We start from the raw sequence: 27,149 nt of genomic DNA, 5'->3' as shown, positions 1-27,149 counted from the left end.
TTACATGTCACGTGGGGTCAGCTGGTTCGTAGTGGCCTTGACTGGGGAGGCTGGACACATGGGCTCTCTCAGCCTCTAGCAGACTAGTCCCAGCTCATTCACATGGCATTTTTAGGATTCCAAAGTAAAGCAAGAGAACCAACCCCAAATCACAACAACTTTGCAGTTCTCTACTTATATAATATTTGCTGTTGTCCAAAGCAAGCCACATCCAAGCCCAGGTCAGGGAGGGAGGAGACTACTAATGGGCCTGGATTCAGGAGCCCGCAACCATTAGAGCTTTGTTGGTGCAACTGGCCCACCTCCCTGAGGGACCAGTGACTCCTCGGATCTCAGCTAAGGGGCACAGCCAAGAAGCACAAGGCCATGGGCAGTTCTGATGTCTTTATAGTCAGCACGCTCTATGCCATCCAAGAAAACGGTCATGTTATATTCTTTAAAAAAAGAAATTACTATACACTATGATTTTTCTAGAAACACTTAATTGGAGTTGTGTCTGATCAGTTTGTTAGATTATTACAAATGCAATTTATTGCGTTGTTCATCTGTACGTATGCCTAGAAGCATTCTTTACTTTAACAGCATGGCTGCACCCACCTCCCTGCAATGAGGTGGGTTAGGAAAACCTTCAGAAACCAGACTCTTACTTGTCTGAAGTTCCAATGATATTCTGCTCTCTCATGAATCCTGCAGGCCGCCTGCCATAAGGAAAGACACGTGTCTCAGAAGGCCGTCTCCTTCATCCATGACATACTGACAGAGGTCCTCACTGACTGGAATGAGCCACCTCACTTCCACTTCAATGAAGCGCTCTTCCGACCCTTTGAGCGTATTATGCAGCTAGAGTTGTGTGACGAGGATGTTCAAGACCAGGTCAGTGTGTCACGGTCACCAGCATTGTCATTGTCACGGCTAGCTTTTACGGAGTGCACAGGCTGGTGGTGTTCTGTGAACTTTGCATGTTTCACCTTTCCAATAATCCTCTATGTGGAATCTATGACAAAGAAGGTGAGCCAGTTTAGTGGAGGATACAGTGCAGTGCTTAGGGGAACTGGGATTTGAACCTAGGCAATCGGGCTTCACTGGTCTGTAGTCTCAACCATACCCTCAACTGGTGCACAGATGGTGAAGAAACTAAGTGGAGGGGCCGTAACTAGCATGATAGTAATCTAGGAACCTGGATTCTCTCTCTGAAATCTAAAAATGTCAAATAAAGGCTTAAAAATTCTTTTAAAATACACTGGCACTCTGATAAGAAAGTGAGGAATACTAAGATGCCCACAACTAAGTAGCAGGGGAGACATAGAAGTAAGCAGAGCTCTAAGACGGCTTTGGCCGTGATGGAATTTGCCATTGGGTGAAACTGGGTTCTGCTACAGCATTCTTTTTTAAAGACTTTATTTGTTTGTTTTTAGAGAAAGAGGAAGGGAGAGAGAAAAAGGGAAACTTCAGTCAGTTGCCTCTTGCACACCTGCACACCTCCAACCAGTAGCCTCGCTGGCAAGCCAGGCATGTGCCCTGACTGGGAATCCAGCCAGTGACCTTTCAGTTTGCAGGGCGATGCCCAGCCTACTGAGCCGTACCAGTCGTGGTTGCTATCATATTCTTGAGGCTACAAGAACAGGAGACAAATTTCAGCACAAATCTTAAAAATTGGTGTTCACTTAGGCCAAAGTTGAATTCGAAATTAACTCCAGTGCCACCTTCCCTGAGAACATGATCAGGCTGTTTCTACCATTAGCTCTTAGTAAAGATTAAAAAAACTTTCCAGGATTAAAATTGTAAGCTAGCCCTTCTGTGGAGCCAGTAAAAGAATATGCACCACCTTGGCGGTCTGGGAACTTTATACAGGCATCGTACAAAGTGGCAAAAGTCCCCCTGGAATTTCAACTCAGGCCACAAAAAATAATGCTACAAATGAAGTTCCAAGAGATGTGAGTTCACAGTATTTAAAAAATATCACAAAGCACATAGGGAAACAAGACAATAGTCAGAGGGAGCTACTGAAACTGTAATATGGTACAGTCAGACCTAGAAAGAGTAGAAACATTGGTATCTTCAATGCAAAATATTAAATAATTTTTAATGAAACGAAAGAAGAATGAAGATATGAGTTCATACCTAAAACCTAGGTTGAAGAATTCTAATAACAATGAACTAAGTCATTCAGATGAGCTTTCCATGGGAACAACTAGAAAGAGTTGGGAAAAATTTTTTATTCATTGGAAAGCAGTGAAATATTACAAACGGACTGAATAACTTTGAGGCCATTATCTAGGAGAAAAAGAATACGCAGTCACCGAGCCTGTATTTGGGGTTGCTTTTCCTAAAATGGAATCAATTAATTTCAGAAGCTGGAAGACTGAGAAGCTAAGACAAACTAAAGCCTGGGGTCTGGCCAATCTGGTAACTTCTTGAAGTCTTGGGTCAGAATCATGAAGACAATAGGGTCTCCTAAAAGGAAGGGTGAAACTTAAGTAGACTAGTCCTAACAGAAAATAATCCCCATCTTCAAATAATCCCTAACAAGAACGTGACATCATTATTTCTTAATGCTTCAGGTATAACATCTGCATTCAATCAAAACTAACCAATGATTCCTTTCCTAAAAGGAATCATTAGGAAATGCCGTATCATTGAAAACGAAAAGTCAGTAAAAATAGACACATACACACCCCTCCAGGGATCCAGATAATTTCAGAGTTATCAGACACTGACTTTTTTTTTAATAATTATTTTTTTTAAAGATTTTATTTATCTGTAGCGGGGAAGGGAAGGAGACAGGGAGAGAAACATCAATGTATGGTTGCCTTCGTGTGTCCCCCACTGGGAGCCGGCCTGCAGGGAACCGGCCTGCAACCTGGTATGTGCCCTGAGTGGGAATCGAACCGCGATCGTCTGGTTCGCAGGCCCGCGCTCAATCCACTGAGCTACACCAGCCAGGGCAGACACTGACTTTAAAATAATCTTACTGAAATATTTTCGGAAAAACATAGAACAAGAAGGGCTTTGGCTATAGTGGCATAAAGAAGTTAGTGAATTCTCCTCACAAGAATCAAGGATTAAAGGGGACAAAATTGTCCGGAGCAACCATTTCAGAGCTCTGGAAATTGACCAAGGGCAGACAACAAATTGAGTAGCATTTGCACTTAAAAATAATTCTTGTCAGAATTTTGGTTAAGAGCGGTGGGCGTCTGTGACCTTCTAGCTGAAGACTGTACTGTCCTCCTTACTTTTAAGCTTTTGACAAGCATAACAGTTTGACCAGGGTGGGGCTGACTGGGCAAGTCCATCCTTCTTCTACGAGAAACAGAGTTGGTTTGGAGAAGAGGTCAAAAAGATCATTGATTTGTCAGCTGAAAGTGGTGGATTCATTAGGAAATGAATGGGAGAATCCTGCAACCTTGCTAACCTGCAGCTGCAGTGAGTAGTGAACCAATAAGAAATGTATCATGAGAACCGAGAAACCAGAGATTCTTAGAAGGACTAGGTAAGTTTCTCACACACCTGAATGACTGAAACATGGGCATACACAGGATAGACCACGCAAATCCCATCAGAAAGTAAAAGACAAGGAAGACCTTAGTATTGGCTGAACTTTGGAGTATTCTTTGCAGCCCGAACACACAGACTGGTTGGGAAAAGAGGAAGCCTTCCAGGCTCAAGGTGTGTGTTCGAGCACAGTCTCTGCCCACCTCATCTGTGACCACTAACTAACCCGTGTTGACATGGGAACAAACACTGGAAAGTTGGGCTAAAAAGACAATGACAATAATGAAGAAACTGAGCAAAGGCATTGTTGCCTAATGCTACGGGAAGAGACAGATTCCACAGTTTATGTCCAAGCAACTTGGGTTTTTTCTTTTTAAAGAAAACTCAGAAAAAGAAATCAGTATCTAGCAGTGCTATACGATATTATCTAAAATCTCAAATTTTCAGTGAAAAAAAATTATGATACCTGCAAAGAAAGAGTGACACGTACTTGGGGGGAAGAACGATAAACACAAATTGCCTCAAAGGGAATCCTCATATTGAAGGTGGGGGACAGAGACTTTGCTATCATCAGAATGTTCAAGGAGTTAACAGAAAATGGTGGTAGTGACTCAGGAATGGAAATGTGAATAGGGAAATCAGAAACGTGTGAATTCTACTGTTAAAAAGGGCAATAACTAAACGAAAAATCTACTAGAAGGGCTTTTTGGCAAGATGAAAGATGGCAGAAGGAAAAAATCAGTGAAATTTAAAGTGGATTAATATAAATGATCCACTCTGCACATCAGAGAGAATTAATTTTGGTGAAAAATAAATAGAAACCTGCAGGACAATGACAAGTGTACGTACGTGTAAAAGGGGTCCAGAAGAAGAAGAAATAGACAAAGGGGGGGTAAATATATTTAGAGAAATAAAGGAACCCTAGTTAACACCAACCAAAGATAATCTGCAGTAGATGCATTAGTCAAAGACAAAGGCAAAATCTTCAGAGTAACAAGAGAAAAACAGTTCAGTACTATGCAGGAACCATGGCTGCTGACTTCTCCAGAAAGCCAGCAGGCCAGAAGACAATGTTAGGCCATAGTTCATAAGATTGCATTTATACAAAATGTCCAAAGCAGGCAGATCTGTGCAGACAGTCGATGAGTGAATGCCTAGGGGCCAAGGGTACAGTGGTGGGGTGGGGAATGCCTGGTAAGAGGTGCTGAGTTTGGGGGATGGGACTTCGGAAAATAAGCTCAAATCAAATTGTGGTGATGCTTGTACAGCTCTGAATACACTTAAAAAATATTGGTTTGCTATAAATGGGTAAATGTTATCATATATGATTTATCTCTCAGTAGAGATGTTAAAAAGACATGAATTGATGAAATTTCTATTAAAAAGGCGGAGAGTGTAATATAGCATAAACCAACCAGATACTACAATATACAGCCTACAGGAGACAGATTTTTAGATTCAAAAACCCAAGTAGATTGAAAGTAAGAGGACTGACAATGATTTTTCATGCGAACACTAACCACAAAAGAGCTGCGGTCACTCCATTAGTGTCAGGCAAAATATACTTTAATACAAGAGATATTATTAGAAACAAAGAAAGATATTTAATAATTATAAAGGGGTTGATATTTTAGGATGTCACATCAATTATAAATGTCTATGTACCTAACAATAAAGCCTTAAAAGTTCATGAAACAAAGAACTGAAAGGAGAAATAGACAACTTAAGAGCTGCAGTGCAGTGGAATGGGAGTTAGTGTCTAGTGGGCATGGAGTTTCCTTTTGGAAGGAGGAAAATATTCTGGAGATGGATGGTTAGTGATAGTTGCACAACAAGGGGAATGTACTTAGTGCCATTAAACTGTATACTTCAACATGGTTAAAATTATAATTTTATGTTATGCATAGTTTTACCATGACACAAAAATTGTAGGGGACATTGCTGCACTCCTCTCTAAGTAATTGGTAGAACAACTTGATGGCAGATTATGGATCTGGAACATTCTACGTAACAAAAGAATACAGATTCTTTTTAAGTGCACATGGAATTCTCTCCATGATAGATGGTGCGCTAGCCTCAGTACCTTTCATAGAATTAAAATTACACGAAGTATGTTTTTCAGCCACAATGGAATTAAATTCAAAGGAAACAACAGAAAAAATTTTGGAAAATGCCCAAATATTTGGAGACCAAAGAAACTATTTAAAATTCTAAATAGTTCATGAGTCAAAGAAGAAGTCACAAGGAAAATTAGAAAATATCTTGAATGAATGAAGATGAAAGTATAACATATCAAAATTTATGGAATGCAGAGGAAATTATACCTGCAAATGCTCACATTAGAGAGGAAGAAAGATCTGAAATCATTACATTTTCACCCCAGGACCCTAGAAGAAGAGCTTATATAATGAAGCTAAGAAGAAATAATGACCAGAACAGAAACCAATGAAATAGTAAAACAAAAAAACCCAGGAAAATATCAATGAAACTGCAAACTACCAAAATCAAGAATAAAAGAGGAAATATTACTGAAGACACTAGAGAAATCAAAAGAATTATGAGAATATTATCAGCAATATTATGTCTACCAAATAAGACAACTTAAACCAAATGGAAAAACTCCTAGAAAGGTAAAAATAACCAAAACTTTTTCAATAAAAAATAGAAAATCCAATTAAATCAACATCAAGTAAAGAAATTGAATTAGTCATTTAAAATCATGCCACAAAGAATATCTACACCTTGTTGGTTTCACTAAGAGAATTTATAAACCGTTTAGGAAAGAAATAACACCAGCCTTACCCAAACTCTTATCAGATAATAGAGAAGGAACACTACCAAACACACGTTATGAGACCAGTATTACTCTGATACTAAAGCCACAAGAAAACTATAGACCAATATTCTTCACAAAATTAACCTAAAAAATTCTTTAAAAATTATTAGAGCACTGACTGGGTGGCTTAGTTGGTTGGAGCATCATCTTGTATACTGAAAGGTTGAGAGTTCAATCCCCAGTCAGGGCACATACCTAGGTTGTGGGTTGGATATCCAGTCAGAGCATGTATGGGAGGCAACCAATTGATCTCTCTCTCTCTTTCTCTCTCCCCCCCTTTTCTATTCCTCTCTCTCTAAAATCAATAAACATCCTCAGGTAAGGATTAAAAAACTAAAAATTATTAGAGGCTAAGTCCAGCAATATATAAAGATGAAATACTGTTACATATAGAATGTATCCCAGGAGTGTAAGGTTGGTTTAACAGCTCAAAATCAATTAATGTAAACATATCATATTAGAATAGAGGATTGAAACCACATGGTCACGTAAATAGTTTTGGAAATTAACAAAATTCAACATCCATTTTTAATTTAAACAAAAAACTTTGAAGAAATGAGGAGTAGAAGGAATTTCCTCAGTTGAATAAAGAGAATTTTGAGAATCTTACATCTAATGTCACACTTGGGAAGAACTGGGTGGTTTTTCCCTATGATCAGCACCAGGCAAGGATTTCCATCTTTACTATTTCTATTTAATATTATAACTTTTATGCATTGTATAAAAAAGGCATCTAGATTTGAAAAGAAAAGCAAAACTTTTCTTAATGCATAAACAATATGGCCTTGTATGTAGAAAATCCTAAGGGATTTATAAAAAAATTATTTAAATTATTAGTGAATTTAATAATGTCACTGGATATAAGATTAACAAACTAAAATCAATTGGGTTCTTATTTCTGAGAAATAAATGATCAAAAATTGAAATTAAGAGAACAGTTCCATTCACCAGGTCATTAAAATAATACAAATATTTAGGAATAAATTTAGCAAAAGGTGTTCAAGACCTGTACACTGAGAACTGTAAAACATTGCTAAGAAAAATTAAAGAAGATTTAAATAAATTATGACATATAGTTTATTCATGGATTGAAAGACACAGTATTTTTAAATGAGAAAATTCCCCCAAATTGACATAAAGATTCAATGCAATTCCCATAAAAATCCAAGCAGATTTTTTAGAGATATTAGCAAGATGACTCTGAAATTTATATGCAAATGCAAGGGATTGAGAATACAGAAAACAAATTAGAAAAAGAACAAATTTGGAGAATTTACATTACTTTGAAACTTTGGTAATCCACATAGTGTGATAATGGTATACAGCTACGCTTACAGCCAGTGGAACTAAATAGAGTACAGAAATAAATCCTCACGTTTAGGTTCAATTCATTTTTGGCAAGGAGACCACTGGAATTCAATAGAAGGAGAGGATATTATTTTCAGAAAACTGTGCCTGAACATATGCAATAAAAATGGCTTATACTTTTACCTCTCAATATACACAAAAAGAACTCAATATGGATCATCACCTTAACTCTAAGAGAGAAACTCTGTTTCCAGGAGAAAGTATAGGAGACGGTCTTTGAAACCTTGAGTTAGGCAGAGATTTCTTAAAAATGACATCAGCACGATCCATAAAAAGACAATTTGATGGTGCCCAGTTTAGCAGCACGTAGAAAAATTGGAGTGACACAGAGAAGATGAGCACAGCCCCTGCACAAGGACAATGTGCAAGTTCATGCGATTGTCCGTACTCTGTGCACTTCCCAAGCACCCTGCCACCCTTTGCTCATTAATGCAAATACACATGCAAAAAAAATCGATGAGTTGGACTTCATTAAAATGGAAAGCTTTTGCTCTTTTAACACCATTAAAAAATAAAGACAAGCCCGAGGTTCTGAAAAAATACTTGCAAATTATAGATCTCCAAAAGGATTTGCATCTAGAATACATAAGTAATTCTAAAATAATAAAAAGACAGTAAAGAGAAGACAAAAACCCAATCTAAAAAACAGCAAGATGTTTACAAATAGCTAATAATAAGCCCGTGAAAAGTTGTCCAACAACATTAGTCCTTAGTAAAATGCCAATCAGTGCAATGTGAGTGCTTATTTAGAACATTTTCATGTGAGCTTCTCTGGGTTCTGTTTTCTCTTTCACTAAAATTAACCCAGAAATAGGGCACAGGGAAATGCATCACCCATCCCATAAGTTCTCCCGCATCTTGAAGAAGAGGGTGTTAACTGCCACCCGCTTTGACTCTGCCAGGTCGTCACATCCATTGGTGAGCTGGTTGAAGTGTGTTCCTCCCAAATCCAGTCGGGCTGGAGGCCCTTGTTCAGTGCCCTGGAAACGGTGCACAGTGGGAACAAGTCTGAGGTGAAGGACTACCTAGTTGGTGATTACTCCATGGGTAAGATTGTGAGTTGGTGTTCTATCCTGAAATGCGACTGAATTCATTTATTAGTTCTAACAACTTTTGTTAGAGTCTTTTAAGATTTTCTGTATATAAGATTATGACATCTAGGGACAGAATTTTACCTCTTCCTTTCCAATTTGGATGCCCTTTATTTCTTCTTCTTGCCTGATTGCTCTGGAGGGGACTTGAATAGGAGTGGTGATACTGGGAAGGATATGTGGTTGTTTATGCTGTAGGGCATTAGTTCTTCATGCCAAGTTCTTTGCTATCAGGAAATTGAACAACAGGGGAGACTGACATTCAGCAGAGCTTTATCAGCAGGAAATAAGCTGGTGCAGCAGGGCCTGGAGTGCTGAGTTTTGCCAGCAGGCGACAGCCCTGAGCGCCATCGGGCCCTGCTTTTACTGTCAGATTGGATGAAAGGCTAAGAAAGAGATTTCTATTGTTTCACTTACACTTATCTGTGTTGGGCTGATTCCTAAAGCCAAAATGAAAAATGTTATCTATCCACTTGCTAGAAAGAAGCAGAGAACTTTCCTAACACTGGGGCTTCTAAATTCAGGAGATTGGGTCTGGCAGGACATGGGTGGGCATCCGTAAAGCATACCCACAACCAGGGGAGTTGTGCCAGGGGTGCCCATGTCCCGAGACCCACCAGAGGGGCTCAGGACTCAGCCTATAATTATGCTAAGATTTATGCTAATAAGTCTTAGCATAACATTAGCCCAGATTTATTACCTTGCTCATTGCTGAGATGTAATATGGCAACATAGTGTGGATGAGACCATCAGAATCTGGGGGAACCCCTGTGCAGGCTTCCCTGTGCTCTCACCTTTGCATAGTGGGGCATCCCACAGAGCACACTTTCCCCCTAGCAGTGAAAAATGCAGCAACATAAGAGTAATGTTCAAGCCCAGGATGGCACATTAGAAACCCAGCTGAGAGCAGGGGGCGGGGGACCCAGAGGTACCTTCTGTCTAGCATATACCAAAATTCCAAGCTCCCTGAAGGAAAGCAGGCGTTCAGAATAAACCACATTATTTACACAGTCCAGGTACAGTGAACTACCCTTATTGATTAACTGTTGCCCAGAAATATTCTGGGAGCCACCCTCCCGGACTCCAGCCAAAGGCCAACATGCAAGCAAACTTTTCTAAGGACAGCAATCTCAGGTCTTTGATGCTAACTCTTTTCTGCACAGGTGTGAATAAATTAGTATATGCAATCAAGGATTTATCCAAACCTTCCCTTCCCTAGAATTATGTGTGCAGAAGAATTCAGAGGCCCAAGTTTCACTGCCCTGTAGCCTGCACATTGCTTCAGCCCTGCGTTCAGCCAGCTCCGCCCTCTTCACCCCTCTGAGCTCTTTGTAGCCTTCCTGCAGCTCCCCCTTCAGGCAAAACTAAGAAGCACAGCATGGGGGCCAGGCCAGTTGTCCATTCAAAAGGCCTGGGCTTTTCTCCCAATTTTTCCCTGGGCCCTGTGGAAGGTGCTGGAAGTTTAGGCAACCTGAAGGGTAGAGACTTAACTTCCTTACAATTCTGTAATCTTTCCCCCTCAGGAAAAGGCCAAGCTCCAGTGTTTGATGTATTTGAAGCTTTTCTCAATACCGACAACATCCAGGTCTTTGCTAATGCAGCCACTAGTTACATCATGTGCCTTATGAAGTTTGTCAAAGGACTGGGTAAGTGGAGTCCTCTTTTCATGCCGTGTGACCGCTGGGGACCTGTTCCTGCATGGCTTTGTGTGGAAAGCCCTAGAGACAGGCCCACTGAGCACCCTGGGGTGGAAGCAGATGGTGTGTACTTGGAAACAGAGAGCTCACTGGGAAAGCAGCTTGGGGTTCTGTACAAGGTTGATATGTTTCATTGTGTTCATGGAATAATATTATAATCTAGCATCTTTTCAATCTGTATGTTATTTTCAACCTTAAAATATTTAGTATTATATTCATTTGTTGCCCACAGGCAGGAAACTATTCTCCTCAATGTCACATAATTAGAGTTTGAGTTCCCAGCTCCTAAGCAGAAATTAAAAATGTCTCCCCCAGGCCTTATTAATCATAAAATCTTTTGGGATGTAAAAGTCCCCCTCTTCGAAGGCCTCCTGTGTTTCAGGAGCCACCTGACTGATTTGTGCTTGACTTAGGAATGCTCTAGCAAAGTAGGGTCTTCGTGCTACACAACATGACCTTCTGCAGCAGGCATTTGTGCAGCATGAGTCCATCCCTGAAATGGAAGGGAGGGGCTGTTCATGAAACCAGCGATTCAGGGGAAACTTACGTTTTCAAGTTGGAGAATTTTACTGTGGCGTATTCTAGGTTGTGGAGACTAAGAGCCCTCTATCCATTTATCTATCTATCTATCTATTTAAGATTTCATTTATTAATTTTCCTAGAGAGGAGAAAGGAGGGAGAAAAAGAGGGAGAGAAACATTGATGTGAGAGAGACACATCAGTTGGTTGCCTCTCCCACGCACCCTGACTAGGGACTGGGCCCACAACCCAGGCATGTGCCCTGCCTGGAAATCAAACCTGTGACCTTTCACTTTGCAGGATGATGCCCAACCAACTGAGCACTCTGGCCAGAGCCTGAAAGCCTTCTAACTAAGAAAAACTATGGGTTCATAATATTCTTTTAAGTTCTTGCTAAATAACCAACAAATTCTTTTGCAAAAGAAGGCTGGACGCAAGGAAGCTAGTTGACTTCACCATAGTCCCCTTTTCTGGGGAGCAGGGACAATGTCCAAGTTTCAGGAGACAGGCTGGAGGCCCGGGGTCTGACCTGCAGACTGGCCTTGTTGTACCCAGTTATCACGTGTCCCTGCTCTGTTACTATGTTCACCCTGAGAAAGGGAGACTGAGCGGAGGGCAGCCACGGCAGCCACTGGCTTATTGACCTCACATGCTGGGCTTCAAGGAAGGTTTCTTTGAATAACAAAGAGAGACTTTTTAAAATGCTGTTCTGTGTTACCAAGAAGCCAAATAATTTAGTGTCCTAATTATAAGAACACCTTAGAGTATGAATCTTTGCATTAAATAGTGGAAGACTCAGTTCTTGTTTATGAACAAACGCACTTCTCCTGCATGTCACCTTTCCTCTCACACTGCTGCCACGCTCACAAGCCTTAGGACACCAGATGAGCTCACAGAACTCAGGGACACACTTCCATCTGCCGGTATATTTTATAACGAGGGACATGCTGAAGGATTCAGAGGGACAGCCAAACAAAAACAGACATAGGTGGAGGATCCCAAGCGCAGGAGGTTCTGCCCCCATGGCGGTGGGGGGAGCCACCGTCCTAGCCAGGAGCCCTGCTTACCAACCAGAAGCTGTCTGAATGCTGTAATTTTGGAACTTCCATGGAGGCTTCACTGTGTTGCCCTGATAGATCACCAGCTAACTTTCCAGCCCCTTTCTCCTTCCTGGAGGATGAGGGGAGGGGCTGGAAGTTCCAGGCTTCTAATCATGACATGGTTTTTCTGCTGACCAGCCCTCATCCAGGAGCCCATGAGGGTTGCCTCTTTAAAAAAAGAAAAGAAAAGAAAAACAAACTTTCCCATCAGGAAATGCTGAGCAGTTTAGGTCAGGAGCATGGTTCAAAGACCAAATAACAGAAGGAAGGGTGCTCCTAGTTCTCTTCTCACTGAGGACATGGTAAGGGTTTGAGGAGCCCTGGGCCAGGAACCGGTCCCAGAGACCAGCATATACATACCCCTTCTATTACATCACAGACCCGTATTCCACGTAGGAAGCATTGTTATGGGCATGCTGTCCAGGGAGGAGTGGAGTGCCTGCCGCCTGTGCTTCCGATGGATGTAAAGATGAATAAAACATGCTTCCTGCCTGGGAGAGGCTCACGGCCTACTCTGGGAAATGACACATAAATCAATCAGTGCAGTTTAATAAGATGAATACTGCCACGGAGGCTGGGTTTTTTTTTAAAGCCATGTAGGCTGAAATGAACGGGCAGCTGAGAGGCGGGATAGAGGATGATTCCCATTCCCCAAAGTTCCTTACAAGGATTGACGTTACCCAGAACTGGGATATGCAAAAGCAGAGTAGGTCAGCTGTGGCGGATAAGGAAAAGTACTGAGTTCTCTCTGGGGGCATGTGGACGTGTGGAGTTTCAGTGAAACATCCAAGTGGAGATGCTTCTCTGCGGGTTAGAAATTTCAAGTTTTATCTGAGGGAGTTGAGGCCTGAAAATAAAGATGTAGTTATCAGTGTGCCAACAGAGAATATTTAAAACAGATAAGTTTTTTTTTTTCTGTGAGTTACAAGGTGGAATTTTTTGTGTGGGGCTGTGGGGAGTGGACTGTCTGAGCCCCCGGAGAGCCGTGCTGGCTGGGCACTGCCCCAACTCCAGGGGGCGCCACTTGCAGAGACTTAGACGTGCACCACGGCAGCCTCAGTAACAAACTTTGAAGCACTCACTTTGATCAACAAGCTAGAGAATGAATTTATTTTTAATTTCCACTTGGTTATTTCAACATAAATTTGACCTGGTCTGTGTTTTTATACTGTAAGATGTGATCATCTGAACCAGGAGTTTGCAAACTATGCCTAAATCCAATCACTGATAGTTTTTTATAAATAAAGTTTTATTGGAACAAAACCATGGTGATCTGTCTGTGGCTGTTTTCGTGGTTCAGGAACAGGGTTGAGAAGCTGCGACAAACAGTATAAAGCCTGAAGTATTGTTATACTTCAGGCCCTGTCCAAAAAAAGTTTACCGATCTCTGCCCTAAAACATAGGAGATGTTTCTCTTTTCATTTTTAAGGAGAAAAATGCTTCTTTGTCTGCTTCTGAATTTTAACTAATGCTTAGTAATTATGTCTGTTTACACACAGGGGAGGGTGCTAGTTGCTACAATTATAGATAATTAGAAACAATTACAGTACTGTGCAATGATTGTATTAAAAGTTGAAAAATAGGCTCTTTACATGAAAAGAAAAATAATTCTCAACTATTGTTTACCTATAGAAAATTTGGAAGCCCTCTACAGATCTGTTAACTCTCTAGATAATTTTTTTTAAAAGAGGAAAGAATTTCAATTCAATTATGGAGTCTCCATCCTCAAACCCCCGATGTTTAGAATCTTCCTGGAGCCTTCATTTATCATCACTATTTAGTGCTGAGCATGGGCAGCAAATGAGGTCCTTTTCCAGATGGAGAGTCTCGGTGCTTCATCCCAGTCCAGCATTTGGATGGCCTGTGGGAACATCCTCATCAGAGCTTCTGAAGTCACACCATCAGCCCAGGCCTGGTAGCTCAGTTGGTTAGAGAGTTGTCCAAATTGCCAGCCAAGGCCTCGAGTTCTGTCTTAGGTCAGGGCACAAACAAGAAGCAACAAGTAAACACATGAATAAGTGTAACAACAAATCGATGTCTCACTCTCGAATCAATACTTTAAGTCACACCATCAACAGCAGGTCTGGGAAAGTGAACTAGTGTACTCAGGAGCAAATACTGTGTCAGAATAGAAAAAAATGCTCATTGGTTACTAAATAGAAGTTATAAAACAAAATGAGCTCAACCGAATAAGATGCACAGGAGCCAGACTGTGTTTAGCGTGTACACATACAGGGAGACAGACTGACCAAAAGGATTTTTTCTTTGTTTTAGTACACGTTGTGCGAACTGACACTGTGTGAATAAATAGGTCGTCTGCTGTGAGGGCATGAGCAAGGATAACGCTGTCCCTGTTTCTCTGCGCCTAGGGGAGGTGGACTGTAAGGAGATCGGAGACTGCGTGCCGGGACCAGGAGCCACGTCCCCAGACCTGTGCCTCCCTGCCCTGGATTACCTCAGGCGCTGCTCTCAGGTAGGGGGTGCTCACAGTGGAGCCCAGGCCCCAACAGCTGCCTCGGGACAGGCTTGCCAAGCACCTGCGGGTGTGTTTTGCTGAGGACCAAGAGAAACACTGTCTGCTGTCTCTGAGACGGTGGGGACTCAGATTGGGAGTGTACATTTTTGTCCCCACCCCTTCTGTGAAGGAGAGAGAGACACTAGTAACAGTGTACGAGAACACGCAGTTGGCTCCTGAGGTCTGCAGAGTTCCTCGGTTATTCTCAGTCCAACTACCACGCTCTCTGTACTTGTGCCAGGCTGCACAGGGTGGAGTCATGAAGTGGTGGGAGAGCTTCCTGATGTACCAAACTTGGACGGTGGGGGTGCAGACAGCGAAGAGAGACATAAAGAAATGTAAGAGGGATGTATTCCATCAAGGGCTAGTGGAGAAACCCATGTGGACAGTAATGTTATGTATGCTCCGTTCCATAATGCTCCGTCCTCGCCCACATCAAACTCCTGTAGAATGAGGCTACTCTTTCCTTGAAGCCCTTTCTCCTCTAGGCTTCAGTGACACCCTCTTGCAGCTAGTTTTTCTCCTGTCTTCTCAGGTGGTACCCCCAGGGCTCTTCCCACCCCTCGGCGACAGTGCTGAGCCCATGGCTTTAGAAAGGACGCACAGCCCCGACTTCTTCCACAGGGCCCCACGTGACAGGACTCCAGCTCCCTGTCCACCCCGGACCCTCTCCTCTCAGTCCCTGTGCTCCAACCACAACCCCTTCTGCCCCTGACATACACCCAGCTCACTACACCCAGGGTCACTGCTGTTCTCTCTGCCTGTACTTTGTCCTCCTCAGGTGTCTGTATGACACTCCTTATCTTCCAAATCTCACCTGAAACATCCCCTGTCAGAGAGATGAGGGCCTCGGTATCCACCAGCTCCCTGCTGGCATTCCGCACACACCTCGGTCACTCTCCGTAGTACCACCTGTCTAATTTTTTCTACACCACTGATGTCAGAAATTGTACTTATCATAAAAGATTTTTGTCTGCAAAACCCACAGGACAGAAATTTTGTCTGTCTCGCTCACAGCTGTTTCCCTGGTTTCTAGAACGGTATGGGTACAGCAAGCTGAGTTGTAATTTGTGAAGATAAGGATCCTGGGAGTTTGTTTCAGTAACAGAGATCTTGGGGGGGGGGGTTGCTGGCCTCCAGAAAATAAAGGGGAATGAAGAGCCCAGGGCAGTCTGTTAGCTCCGCTCCCCATACTTTGTCTTGGGCCTCCCTCGCCTACAGAGCCCTCCTTTCCTCGTTGCCCCCCCCCCCGCTTCTTTAACGTGGGGTTGTGTGAAGGGGAGAAGAACATCTGCCATCTGGTTGGCCTGCAGACTCTTCTCAGTGATCCTCACAGACCTTTCTCCTGCAGAGGGAATTCCTTGACGAATCACAGTTCCCTTGGTAGGTTTCTAAAAATCTACAAAACTCATAGGCAATGGAGATGCTAAAAGAGTATTCATTGTGTTTTTTCCCTCCACCATTTAATACTATTTCATCCGCTTCCTGGGATAAATGCCCCTTGTGAGCTGCCTTGTGAAGCCAAATTACAACCAGCCAACTTTAAAACTTTTATCTGACAACAGTTTTTGTGCTCTTCTCTCCCCTTTTGATTATTGGTATTTAATTTTAGTGTTCTTTAACACCCAGAGTGTAGTTTTTTCCAATATGTAATTGAAATTTGGTATTTTCTATTTAGTTATTGGCCAAAATCTACAAAATGCCCATGAAGCCAATATTCCTTAGCGGGCGACTGGCCAGCTTGCCTCGCAGGCTCCAGGAGCAGTCGGCGAGCAGCGAGGATGGAATTGAGTCAGTCCTGTCTGATTTTGATGATGACACTGGTAAGTCAATGGACTCGACGAAGCCAGGTTGCTTGCTGTGTGTGTATTCTCAGAAGCTGAAGCTGTGAAGTAAATAGCTTCTAGATCATGAATGGTCCGTTTATGTTGTTACTGTTTATGATTCTAAGAGAACAAGTCTACCCAAAGTGTCCATGGATGCTCCAAACACATTTCACAATTGATGCCTCCAAACCTGTTCTTTTTGGAGGGAACCCTCCATCTAAAACCAGTGCAGGTTTGCAGATTCTGGTAAGTATAATTTCTAACTCAGAATTCTCTTGAATTTAACAAATTGGAATGTGGTTGCATTGGTGCATTGGTACTTAAATTGGCTGGTAATTGTTTCTAATTCCTTCCAGAAAACACAATCATTACATAATTACTTCCCACAGGACTATTTGGTTAGAGACTGGGGAAATTAAACTATTATTGAAGAAAGAATCTATCTGTGACTGGTGAAGCCGAAGACTCATTAAACGAATAATTTTAAAGAATGTGTTTCAAATTAGTTCCCACGTAATTTCCTGTGCATCGGAGTTCACTCCAGTAACTTTGGCTGATTCTTAGATCAGTCAATTCATGCTCCAACTTCCTGTCTTCTCAGATGACCCTGTCTTGTTTCTAGATGGAGAAATGGAAATGACACCCTAAAAGGGGTCTAATATCTAGGAGCGGGTTTTTTCAAGTCCTAGAAAAAGATTTTTTATTTTTAGGTGGTGCTTCTTAAATTTGCTTTTGTGTTGTGTTTCATTTCTCTCCTGTTTTATTGTTCTGTGACATTCATTTATGGGGGTGGCTAGAAGATTTGTAGTTTTCCACGGAGATTATAAACAGGAAAACCTCACTAGTTCAGACAAGTTGTGAGGAAGCACTATAGGAAAACCTAATGTAGAGAACAATTAAAATGTTGGAAATTGGCTAGATGTTGCCTAATATAGGTTCCATTCTAATGATTGGGTAAGAATAATTTTTATTTAGCATTGTAAACCTCCAAGCCAGACAATTATAAGTAGAAGCTAATGTTGCTTATCTCTATAATACAGTCTTTAAAACGGTTGTAAATGGTTGTATGTAAATGGTTGTATATAGGTAACAGCATTCCCTTCCCATTTATGCAAACCATTAGACCATGTTCTCCAGTACAAATTCATTGAGGGCTTTAAAGGTATAATTATATAGGAAACATAGCTAAGTCAGAGAAAAGAATAAAATTAAAAGCTTTAAGTTAGTATTACAATTACTTCTCACTATTGATATATTCTGAGATAGCATTTCTCTGGTTTCCAAAGAAAAGTCAAATTGTTTTTCTTTCCTATGGAAATTAAACATATATAAAACTAGACAGAATGTTACAATGAATCGTCAGTGCCCGTCACCCGGCTTCAAATAGTATTAACTTACAGCCAAACTCACGTAATCTGTATCTACACACACGCTCACTCCCCGCCTCCCTCACCCCACCCACTTCCTCCTTTTCATATTATTTTAAAGCAAATCACAAACATTAGTGTGTGTTCTTTATTATTTATTTCTTTATTTTAGCTTTTGTTTTAATATTTTATTATTGTTTTTGCTGTTACAGTTGTCCCAATCCTTCTCCCTCCCCCTATGCCCATAGCCAATCCCCACCCTGCTGTCCGTGTCCCTGGGTCCTTCATACATGTTCTTTCACTAATCCCTTCACCCTCTTTCAGTCTCCACTTCCCTCCTTTCCTCATACTGCTGTCAGTCTGTTCCATGATTCTATGTGTCTGGTTTTATTTTTGTGCATTAGTGTATTTTGTTCATTGGATTCCTCTTATAGGTGAGATCATATGGTATTTGTCTTTCACTGCTTGGCTTATTTCACTCAGCATAATAGTCTCCAGTGCCATCCATGCTGTTGCAAAATGTAGGCGCTCCTTCTTTTTTCTGCTGCATAGTATTTTGTTGTGTAAATGTGCCACAGTTTTGTGATCCACTCATTCACTGATGGGCACTTAGGCTGTTTCCAGTACTTGGCTGTTGTAAATAATGCTGCTATGAACACAGGGGTGCATAAGTTCTCTCATGCTGCTATGAACACAGGGGTGCATAAGTTCTCTCAAAGTGGTATTTCAGGATTCTTAGGGAATATTCCCAGCAGTAGAATCAGTGGGTCAAAAGGTCATTCCATTTTTCATTTTTTGAGGAATTTCCATACTGTTTTCCACAGTGGCTGCCCCAGTCTGCATTCTCACCAACAGTGCACTAGGGTTCCCTTTTCTCCACGTCTTCACCAGCACTTGTTGTTTGTTCATTTGTTAATGATGGTCATTCTGACAGGTGTGAAGTGATATCTCATTGTGATTTTAATTTGCATCTCTCTGATGGCTAATGACACTGAGCATTTGTCATATCTTTGGGCCCTCTGTATGTCAGACATTAATATGTATTCTTTAAAGATGACAAACAACCATATTATTATCATACCTAAAATTAACAATAACTCTTTAATATCAAATATCTATTATATTAAAATTTCCAACTTTCTTACATATGTCAGAATTCACATAAGATCCACACTTTATGTTTGGGTGATATGTCTCTTAAATCCTTTTCAATCTATAGATTTTCCTCTCCAATTCTTTTTAACTCCTTTGCAATTTATTTGTTGAAGAACTGAGACACTTTGTCCTGTAGAGTTTTCCATTTGGATTTTGTTGGTTGCCCACCCCACCCCCTGTTATGGTGGCGTGTAACCTGTTTTTCTGTCCCCTGAATTTTCTGTAAACTAGCTTGTCCACACCTGCTTATGCAGTTGGCGCTAATGTGGGCTTACAGTTGTTCACATGGGTGCTCAAATAATATAACATACAAATAAACTTTGTGTTTCACATGCAACTGTAAGTCTACTTCTGTCCCACCCTGTATTTTTAAGGTCCATCAGCATTTTTTATCACCTAGCTTTATTATATTTATTGTCCATGACTTTGGTTTTGCCTCCTACTAATGGGGACATTTAATACTAGGGAAGTAGTTTTTATGGAAATATTTTTAAATGCAGTCTTCTGATAGTTTTATTTTTTAGGAAAATTAGAATTAAAATTAAACTGTAGAGTGGGCTCTTATGTTACTGTCATCCTTCTGTGTGAAGCTAGGGAAGCTGAGTCCTTTTTCTGCACAGCTTTCTGAGCTATGGGTTCAGGTATTTCCAAAGATGGTGATGTCCCAAAGTGTTGGCTCATGTAAGTGCTTACATAAATGGCAAAATTGAAACTATTTGGATCTCATGAAGAGAATTTCATCCTTTCCCCTTCACCTAGTAATGAAGAGCATAAAAAGTATCTTATTTTAAAAATGAAACTCTCAGAAGAAAGAGGAGTGTGTGTCTGGAGGGGTGTGCTGCTCAGGGCAGATGAACCTGTCGACACCGTGAGCATCATCTCCCCACCGGTGAGTAGTACACCCAGTGACCTGTCCATGTACAGAACTGAGGAGAGGGCGCCAGAATTGCAACCTACCACGGGGGCAGGTAAATTTAAATTACTTTGTAGAAACCAGATGAATGACCCTTGGAAAAAATGGAACAGAGCAAATTTTTTTAGAAAGGGCAAAGAAATAGATGAGCACAAGCAACAAAAGAAATAGGTAACTTAGACTTCAAATTACAAAATTTTATACATCAAAGGACGTTATCAAGAAAGTGAAAAGACAACCTAAAGAAGAGAAGAGCATACTTTTAAATCATGTATCTGATACAGTTTTGATATCCGGAATATATAAAGAATTCCTAAAACTCAACAACAAAGAGATAAACAGCCCACTGTAAAAATGGGCGAGGAGGCCCTGGCTGGGTGTTTCAGTTGGTTAGAGGTTGTCCCAGTGCACCGAGGTTGTGGGTCTGGTCCTTGGACAGGACACATACCAGAATCAAACAATGAATGCATAAATAAGTGGAACAACAAATTGATTTTTTCTCTCTCTAAAATCAATGAAAAAAATTTTTAAGTGTGCAAGGAACATGAACAGATATTTGTCAAAAAAAGATATACAAATGGCCTATAAGTGCATGAAAAGATGCCATCAGTCATTAGGAAAATGTCAATCAAAAGCATGATGAAGTACTAGTGCACGCCTACTAGGATGGTGATAGTTTAAAAAAAAACAGAAAATAAGTGTTGGCAAGGATATGGAGAAATTCAGATCTTCATGGGAATATAAAATGATGCAGCTTTTATGGAAAACAATTTGCTGATACTCCAGAAAGCTAAACAGAATTGCCACATCTCCCAGTAACAGCACTCTGAGGTGTACACCCAAGAGAACTGAGAGGAGGGACTCAACACATACTCCAGTGTTCACTGCACTCTTACATCATCCAAAATGCAGGACCAATACAGGTGCCCGGCAGATGAATGGACAAAGTGGTGTGCACATGGCCATCAAAAGGAATGAAATTCTGATACATGCTACAACATGGATGTAAACAATGTTATGCTAAGTGAAATAAGCCATACAAAAAACCAAATATTTTATTATTGCATTCACATAAAATACCTAGAATGGGTAAAATCAGACAGAGACAAAGTAGATTAGAGGTTACCAGAGGGGCTGGAGTGAGGAGAGAACTATTGCTTAATGGTTGTAGAGAATTTCTGTTTGAGGGGATGGAAAGTTTTGAAAACGGAAGCCCGTGATGGTGGTGCAACACTGTGCCTATAATCAACGCCACTGACCTGCACTCGTGAAAACCATCAGAATGGCATTTTGTTATGTGTATAATAAGGAAATATTCTTCAAGGATTGACTAAGGCAATAGAGCTAACAGGACATTATGTTATTTTGCTATAATCAACTCCCACGAAATCTGACGATCATTTCAGGTAGAATTTACAAACCATATTACCTTCTTCCTGCAGGGGAATAAGGGAGAAATCTGAGTATTTTTTGCCCCTTTGACTTTGTCAGAACAGGTGAATCACAATCTGTTTATAGGCCTTGAGGGCTGCCTTACAGGGGGATGCTTCCTGTGCGGAGAGTGCATGGCAGTTTACAGACCTCTTTTACACTTGACCTTGCAATGATTCTGTATTATGTTTCACCAAAATTCACAGAGGTCTGGTCTTTGCTTTCTAGGTCTGATAGAAGTCTGGATCATCCTGCTGGAGCAGCTAACAGCAGCTGTGTCCAACTGTCCACGGCAGCACCAACCGCCAACCTTGGACTTGCTCTTCGAGCTGTTGAGAGATGTTACCAAAACACCTGGTGAATACTTCTATGTCTTATCATTTGGGGTGGGAGTTATACATTCAATGTCTTTCAGGAAGGTATTTCTGTGAGTGCCTACCTGCTTCACTGCTGTACCCTAGACAGCATAGTAGGTGCTCAAATAAATATTTGCTGACTATGATGCAGTGATGTTTAAGGTATGCCCTATGATTATTTACAAGTAGTCCATTTACAAATAATGGTGGCCAGTTAGTTGAGTGTGTTGAAGCCCCCTAATAATCAGGCCAAGGCTGTGGTATGAGTCCCTTCATGAGCAGTAGCTTTACTCTGTTCTGTAAGTACAACCTCCTCCTTTGGCCGGACCACCCAGGCTCTTGGCCATACAGCTGTCACCATGTCTCCTACTGACATAAACAAACCACTCAAATCTGTATGCAGTATTAATCCAGCAACACTATGACTGTATGAAGGTCTTAGGTGAGTAGATTTGGGAATAGACATTTAGTGATCACCCAATACCCTGATAGTGCCAGAAGGGAACATCCCTTAGAAAGCTATTTCTTGTTCCAAATTGAGGTTTGTGCATACACTTTCTCATCTAAATCTTCCCAAGATTAAGGGAATTTTAGTTTTCACTAACAGAATCAGAATCACGAAAGAAAGCACTAGTTTATAGTGATAAGAAGGGTTTTGTATTCTGTTTAAACTAATGAAGACTTGATAATTGATAGTTTTAAAATATATTGCAAAGTTTATATTGGAATTTTTTCAGGAAAATCATCATAGCTACTCTCATATGTTAAGTTAAACGCTTTGTAATAAGAATTTTAAAAATTTATCTTTCTCACAGAGATTTTCGTTGTGGCATTGTGTATAAAGCAAAATAGAGAAACACCTTAAATGTCCACCACAAAGGAACAGATAAAGTAAACTGTTGTGTAAACATAGGATGGAATAGTACTGGCAATAAAAATTAGGAGTCTCTAGATTCTCTGACAGGGAAGGATCTCTAGCCCACACTGTTAAGAGCGAAATATCAACATGTATACCAAGATTTACATTATCCCATTTATATAAAGGTAATAAAAACAAAACTCTATTTCCATTTCACATAAAACATATACTTACATTTTAAGGATATTTTCTTATATGCAAATATGTATCTATGTTTATATCTGGTGACTAAGTAGTAGATCAAGATACTTAAGCTTTATCAGTACTATTTGAGTTTTTATGAATGCATTCATATAGCACTGGATAACTAAAATCATGCAGAAACAAATCAGAAATTTGCTGTTGGAAACTTATGTTCCCCAATCAGTGGTAAATGGTTTTTCCTTGCACCTTCTCAGAGATTGGAACGCTCCTTCAGAAGAAATTGGCATTGCCAAGAAACCAGCCCAGAGCATCCCTGGTATCTCAGGAGAGTCATCAAGATCACAATTCTGACGCTGACTTTTCTTTTCCAGGGCCGGGGTTTGGGATCTATGCAGTCGTTCATCTTCTCCTTCCTGTGATGTCCCTCTGGCTCCGCCGTAGCCATAAAGACCATTCGTACTGGGATGCAGCCTCTGCGAACTTCAAGCACGCCATCGGTCTGTCCTGTGAGCTGGTGGTGGAGCATATTCAAAGCTTCATACACTCAGGTACCTGTAGCGGCCAAGCAGTTGGCATGGAATGTTTCTTTAGTAGCAGCCACATGTCTAAAAGTGCTTAGTAAATCCCTAATGCTCACCAGTGCATGATTTATGTCTGGGTAATTATTTAAATAGAATTACATAGTCAATGCCAGCCTTCTGATAGTAGGTTGTCAAAAAGAAAATTGGTGCCTATGTATCCTGTACACAGTGATCCAATGGAATATTTAAAATGTATGTGCAGCGAAAAATAAAATGCCTAATAAGGTCTAGGATATCTGTGCATTAGGAGAGGGGAGGTGGATTCAGTTACATAATACATTTTAAACAATAAATATCCCTGGGGCTGTGGGAGGGGTGCATCCTGTAGTCCTGCTTCATCTGGGGGTGGGGGCTAAATGGGGGAGGCAGCATTTGAGAAAAGGCTGACATTATGGGCAAGAAGTTCATTAGCAGGTTAGGAGTAAGAGAAGTTTCTTTTAATATCTGTGGTACATTGAAAAATGGATTTAAAAGTGTGGAGTGGACAGTGTGTTGAAGCCAGACACCAAGGAATTATGACTGCTCTGGTACCTGCAGAGCAACACTGATGAAATACAGGCTCCAGCTCATGGTTTTGCTGTGGGAAGGTCTGAACTTCTGAGAGCAGGAGAAATATTGCTGCTGGCTCAAGGTTACAAACGAAAGGGAAAGGCAGGCAGAGCTGTAAAGTACAGGGGTGACGAGAGGCTCCCTTGTTGGAGAGGTTAGAGAAATTAATGAGAACTGGACCCCCAGTCAAAAAGCAAAGAGAGAAAACGGTGTCTCTACTAAGCTTAGTAAAATGATTTGGGGGCTGGGGGAGGAAAGGAGAGGGGCGCCAGGAAACCTGAGAAAGAAGAGGTGTGGGTGTTCACTGTGTCCCTAGGAGTAGATATTCCTGACGAGGTCATTGCTTTGCACAGCCTGGGACCCTTGAGGATTCTACCCAAATCTGCTTCTGTAGCATCACAAGGACTTTGAGGGAAACAACACTGATGTATTTCTCAAATCGGGCAAACGGAATGTGATTTTAAGGAAGTCTCATTTTCTTTAGCCTGGGGATACTGTGGAGACCGGAGCCAGACTGAAAGGGTTTAGACTATGGTAGAATAAGAGACATTTTTGTTTGTTTGTTTTCCAACAGCATTTAACCCAACTTAATTCGACTATCAGCAGTATGTTTTATTTTTCCCTCCTTTTTATAAGAATTTCAATTTTTTACTAGCTAGTTTTCAGGCTACACAATATCATGTTCTATTCTACATAAATTATATACTTAACTTTGAAAAATGTACATCAACACATAAAGTGAACCACATATTTCATCCTGATATGGCGAAAATGGGTATACATATTTTATTAAGTATTTTTCTAATCACTCAGACTTTCCCCTTCTGCTATAGTTGCCAGTTGCAGCCATTCATCTAGAGTGGCGAGGAGTGACACCCTGCTTTGCTTCTCCCTGTAGACATCAGGTATGAGAGCATGATCAACACCATGCTGAAGGACCTCTTCGAGCTGCTGGTCGCCTGTGTGGCCAAGCCCACGGAAACCATCTCCAGAGTGGGCTGCTCCTGTATCAGGTGAGAGGAGGGCTCTTGGCTCTCTATGAAATTGCAGTTGTTATTATAAAATCCCAAGGAGTTAAATTATCTTTGTGGAAACAATCTACCCTTCAGATTATTTTTTATAAAAATGACTATGACTGTGAGCTTACATCTTCATTTTAGTGTTCAGTTGCCAAATACCTAATATGTGAATATTATACACAGTACTCTGCAGCATAGAGAGAGAGAGAAACTAAGGTTCCTACCCTCAGGGAGCAGCCTATTCTAACGGACATAACCAGAGCAGTCGTGAAAAGTCACAACAGTGAGGAGTAACTGTGAATGCCAAGAAAGGACCAGAGGGGAGTAGGGTGGTCACCAGGGCTTTTTGTAGTGATGACACTCTATCAGATCTCCCAAGGTAAGCTTTTTAATAAGCAGAGATTTTGCAAGCAGGAGAATAGCATAAGTACATGGAGATAAGAATTACAAGTGCCAGAGGGGAGGGTTTATGGTTTGGTTTGTTATTTGTAGAGGAGTTGTAGACAATGGGGCTGGAATGGAAAAATGGATATAGAATATACACAGTCTTGCACGCAAGCCTAAGTCTAACCATTGACCTGTTGACATTTTTACATAAAAATGGGTTAGGAAATAGTAGTCTGACAGCAAAAAACCAGATGGCCCAGAGGCAAGAGTGATGAGAGACAGCAAAACTCTTAAGGAAACTAGAATAAATGTGGGTACGTGCCTGTAAGGTCTGAAGTTCAGCAGTAGAATGTATGGCTTTCAGACCTCTAGTTTCGTTTGGCAGGTACGTCCTCGTGACGGCGGGCCCTGTGTTCACGGAAGAGATGTGGAGGCTGGCCTGCTGCGCCCTGCAGGATGCGTTCTCTGCCACGCTCAAGCCGGTGAAGGTAAAGTGCTCAGCAAGTGCCCGAGCAGGGTCCAGTTCTCCTTGGCTCCCTGGTGCCCCTGCAGGTTGGCTACCTGGAATCCACCTTCCTCATCCTAGCAGGCAAGGTCACTTAAAATCTTGCAGAGGGAGAGAAAGCAGCAGTGGGGTCAGTACTTTTATCCCTGACATTGTCAGACTCGAGACAGAACTGGGAGCCACGAACCCAGACACACCCAGTAAATGACTGCTGTTTCTCCCCAGGATCTGCTGGGCTGCTTCCACAGCGGCACCGAGAGCTTCAGTGGGGAAGGCTGCCAGGTGAGGGTGGCGGCCCCTTCCTCCTCCCCCAGTGCCGAGGCCGAGTACTGGCGCATCCGAGCCATGGCTCAGCAGGTAAGGGCTTTGATCCCAGGGGCTCTAGAAGCTTGGCATGCTGCTGGGAGTCCCTCCTGAAGGTCCTCTGTCACCAGGCTGTCTTTCATTCCTGTAGGGGCCTATACTTCCTGCCAGCACCCTTCTTTACCAGAAATGACTTGGGCCCAATCAGCAGCACTATGGTCCTTCCCCCCATTGCTTGTTTGTTGCATCCTCCAGAGCCCAGATCAAATCGAGTCCTCTTCCACTTGGCATGCACTTCATACCTAGCTCGGTTTGCTTGGACTGCTTATAAGTATTTGCTTAAATATTATTGTTACAGCTAGACTATGAATGTTTAAGGATGGCACACTTATTGGATATTTTTCTTTTTTCCCAGAGTGCAGAGCTTAACATTGACAAGTGTCTTAATAAACCTGAGTTGAATGTAGGTGACCAGTAAAATGAAAATGTACTTACAGGTACATGCAGGTTCACCATGTCCTTTTTCTTCTGGCACATGTCAGAAGCTATAATATGTCTGCAATATAATATAATAGGAATATTACTATCATTCCTAGCGAAGCGAAAGGGTGGTCCTCCCCTACAAAAAAGCTCTTACCTGGCTAGATAAAGAGCGTTCCCATGAGCATGCAGCGGCCCTTCAAGCAGGTCCCACCACCCAGTGGGAATGAGGAAATGCCAGTGGACTCCCACCGGCATCAAACAGGGGAAGAACAGCAGAGACTTCTCATTGAGTCTTCCACTTCCTCATATCTCTTTCTTCCTCAGTCCCAAACCTTCCTCCTCCTCCACATAACCCAGTTCAATAATCTACAAAATGTGGAAGGAAAAACTTCCTTAAAAATACTCCTATTTTCAAAGGGGAGTGGCGAAGGTAGGTTAAATCACATACAACGAAATCTTTTGGGTCAGAACCCAGGAGGTGGTTACTCTTCATCACTTCTCCTGTCAGGACTAGTGACACAGCCCATCTACTCTCCAGACAGTGGGCGAAGTCCTGATTAACTTTTTATTTTTTTGTATGTCACAGTCAGAGA

General features: G+C 41.5%; 1 protein-coding gene, 1 long non-coding RNA gene and 1 other non-coding gene across 5 annotated transcripts in view; 2 read left to right on the top strand and 1 right to left on the bottom strand.

The window, feature by feature from the left end:
- ARFGEF3 (ARFGEF family member 3) overlaps nucleotides 1-27,149 on the top strand; it is a 171,502-nt gene that overhangs the window by 124,584 nt on the left and 19,769 nt on the right. For all 3 annotated transcript variants that reach the window (XM_037148814.2, XM_037148813.2, XM_053664860.1), the window contains 10 exons: nucleotides 694-873; nucleotides 8,599-8,743; nucleotides 10,311-10,433; nucleotides 14,473-14,576; nucleotides 16,297-16,441; nucleotides 21,539-21,667; nucleotides 23,101-23,277; nucleotides 24,758-24,872; nucleotides 25,651-25,753; nucleotides 25,996-26,127. In XM_037148814.2, coding sequence (XP_037004709.2) covers nucleotides 694-873; nucleotides 8,599-8,743; nucleotides 10,311-10,433; nucleotides 14,473-14,576; nucleotides 16,297-16,441; nucleotides 21,539-21,667; nucleotides 23,101-23,277; nucleotides 24,758-24,872; nucleotides 25,651-25,753; nucleotides 25,996-26,127 — 1,353 coding nt within the window. The remainder of the gene's footprint in view (nucleotides 1-693; nucleotides 874-8,598; nucleotides 8,744-10,310; nucleotides 10,434-14,472; nucleotides 14,577-16,296; nucleotides 16,442-21,538; nucleotides 21,668-23,100; nucleotides 23,278-24,757; nucleotides 24,873-25,650; nucleotides 25,754-25,995; nucleotides 26,128-27,149) is intronic.
- On the top strand, nucleotides 7,983-8,088 carry LOC119051869 (U6 spliceosomal RNA). Its single transcript, XR_005083007.2, has one exon. It is a non-coding gene; the product is annotated as a U6 spliceosomal RNA (small nuclear RNA).
- Nucleotides 25,748-26,795, bottom strand: LOC119051858 (uncharacterized). The gene is made up of 3 exons (XR_005083005.2): nucleotides 26,711-26,795; nucleotides 26,569-26,629; nucleotides 25,748-25,871 (listed from the first exon to the last, which is right to left on the bottom strand). It is a non-coding gene; the product is annotated as an uncharacterized LOC119051858 (long non-coding RNA).

This window comes from Artibeus jamaicensis, unplaced genomic scaffold, assembly GCF_021234435.1.
Source record: "Artibeus jamaicensis isolate MK-2021 breed Jamaican fruit bat unplaced genomic scaffold, CSHL_Jam_final contig_387, whole genome shotgun sequence".
Taxonomy (NCBI): domain Eukaryota; kingdom Metazoa; phylum Chordata; class Mammalia; order Chiroptera; family Phyllostomidae; genus Artibeus; species Artibeus jamaicensis.
The sequence above is the reverse complement of the archived record's forward strand: the minus strand, read 5'-3'. Positions and strand labels throughout refer to the sequence as shown.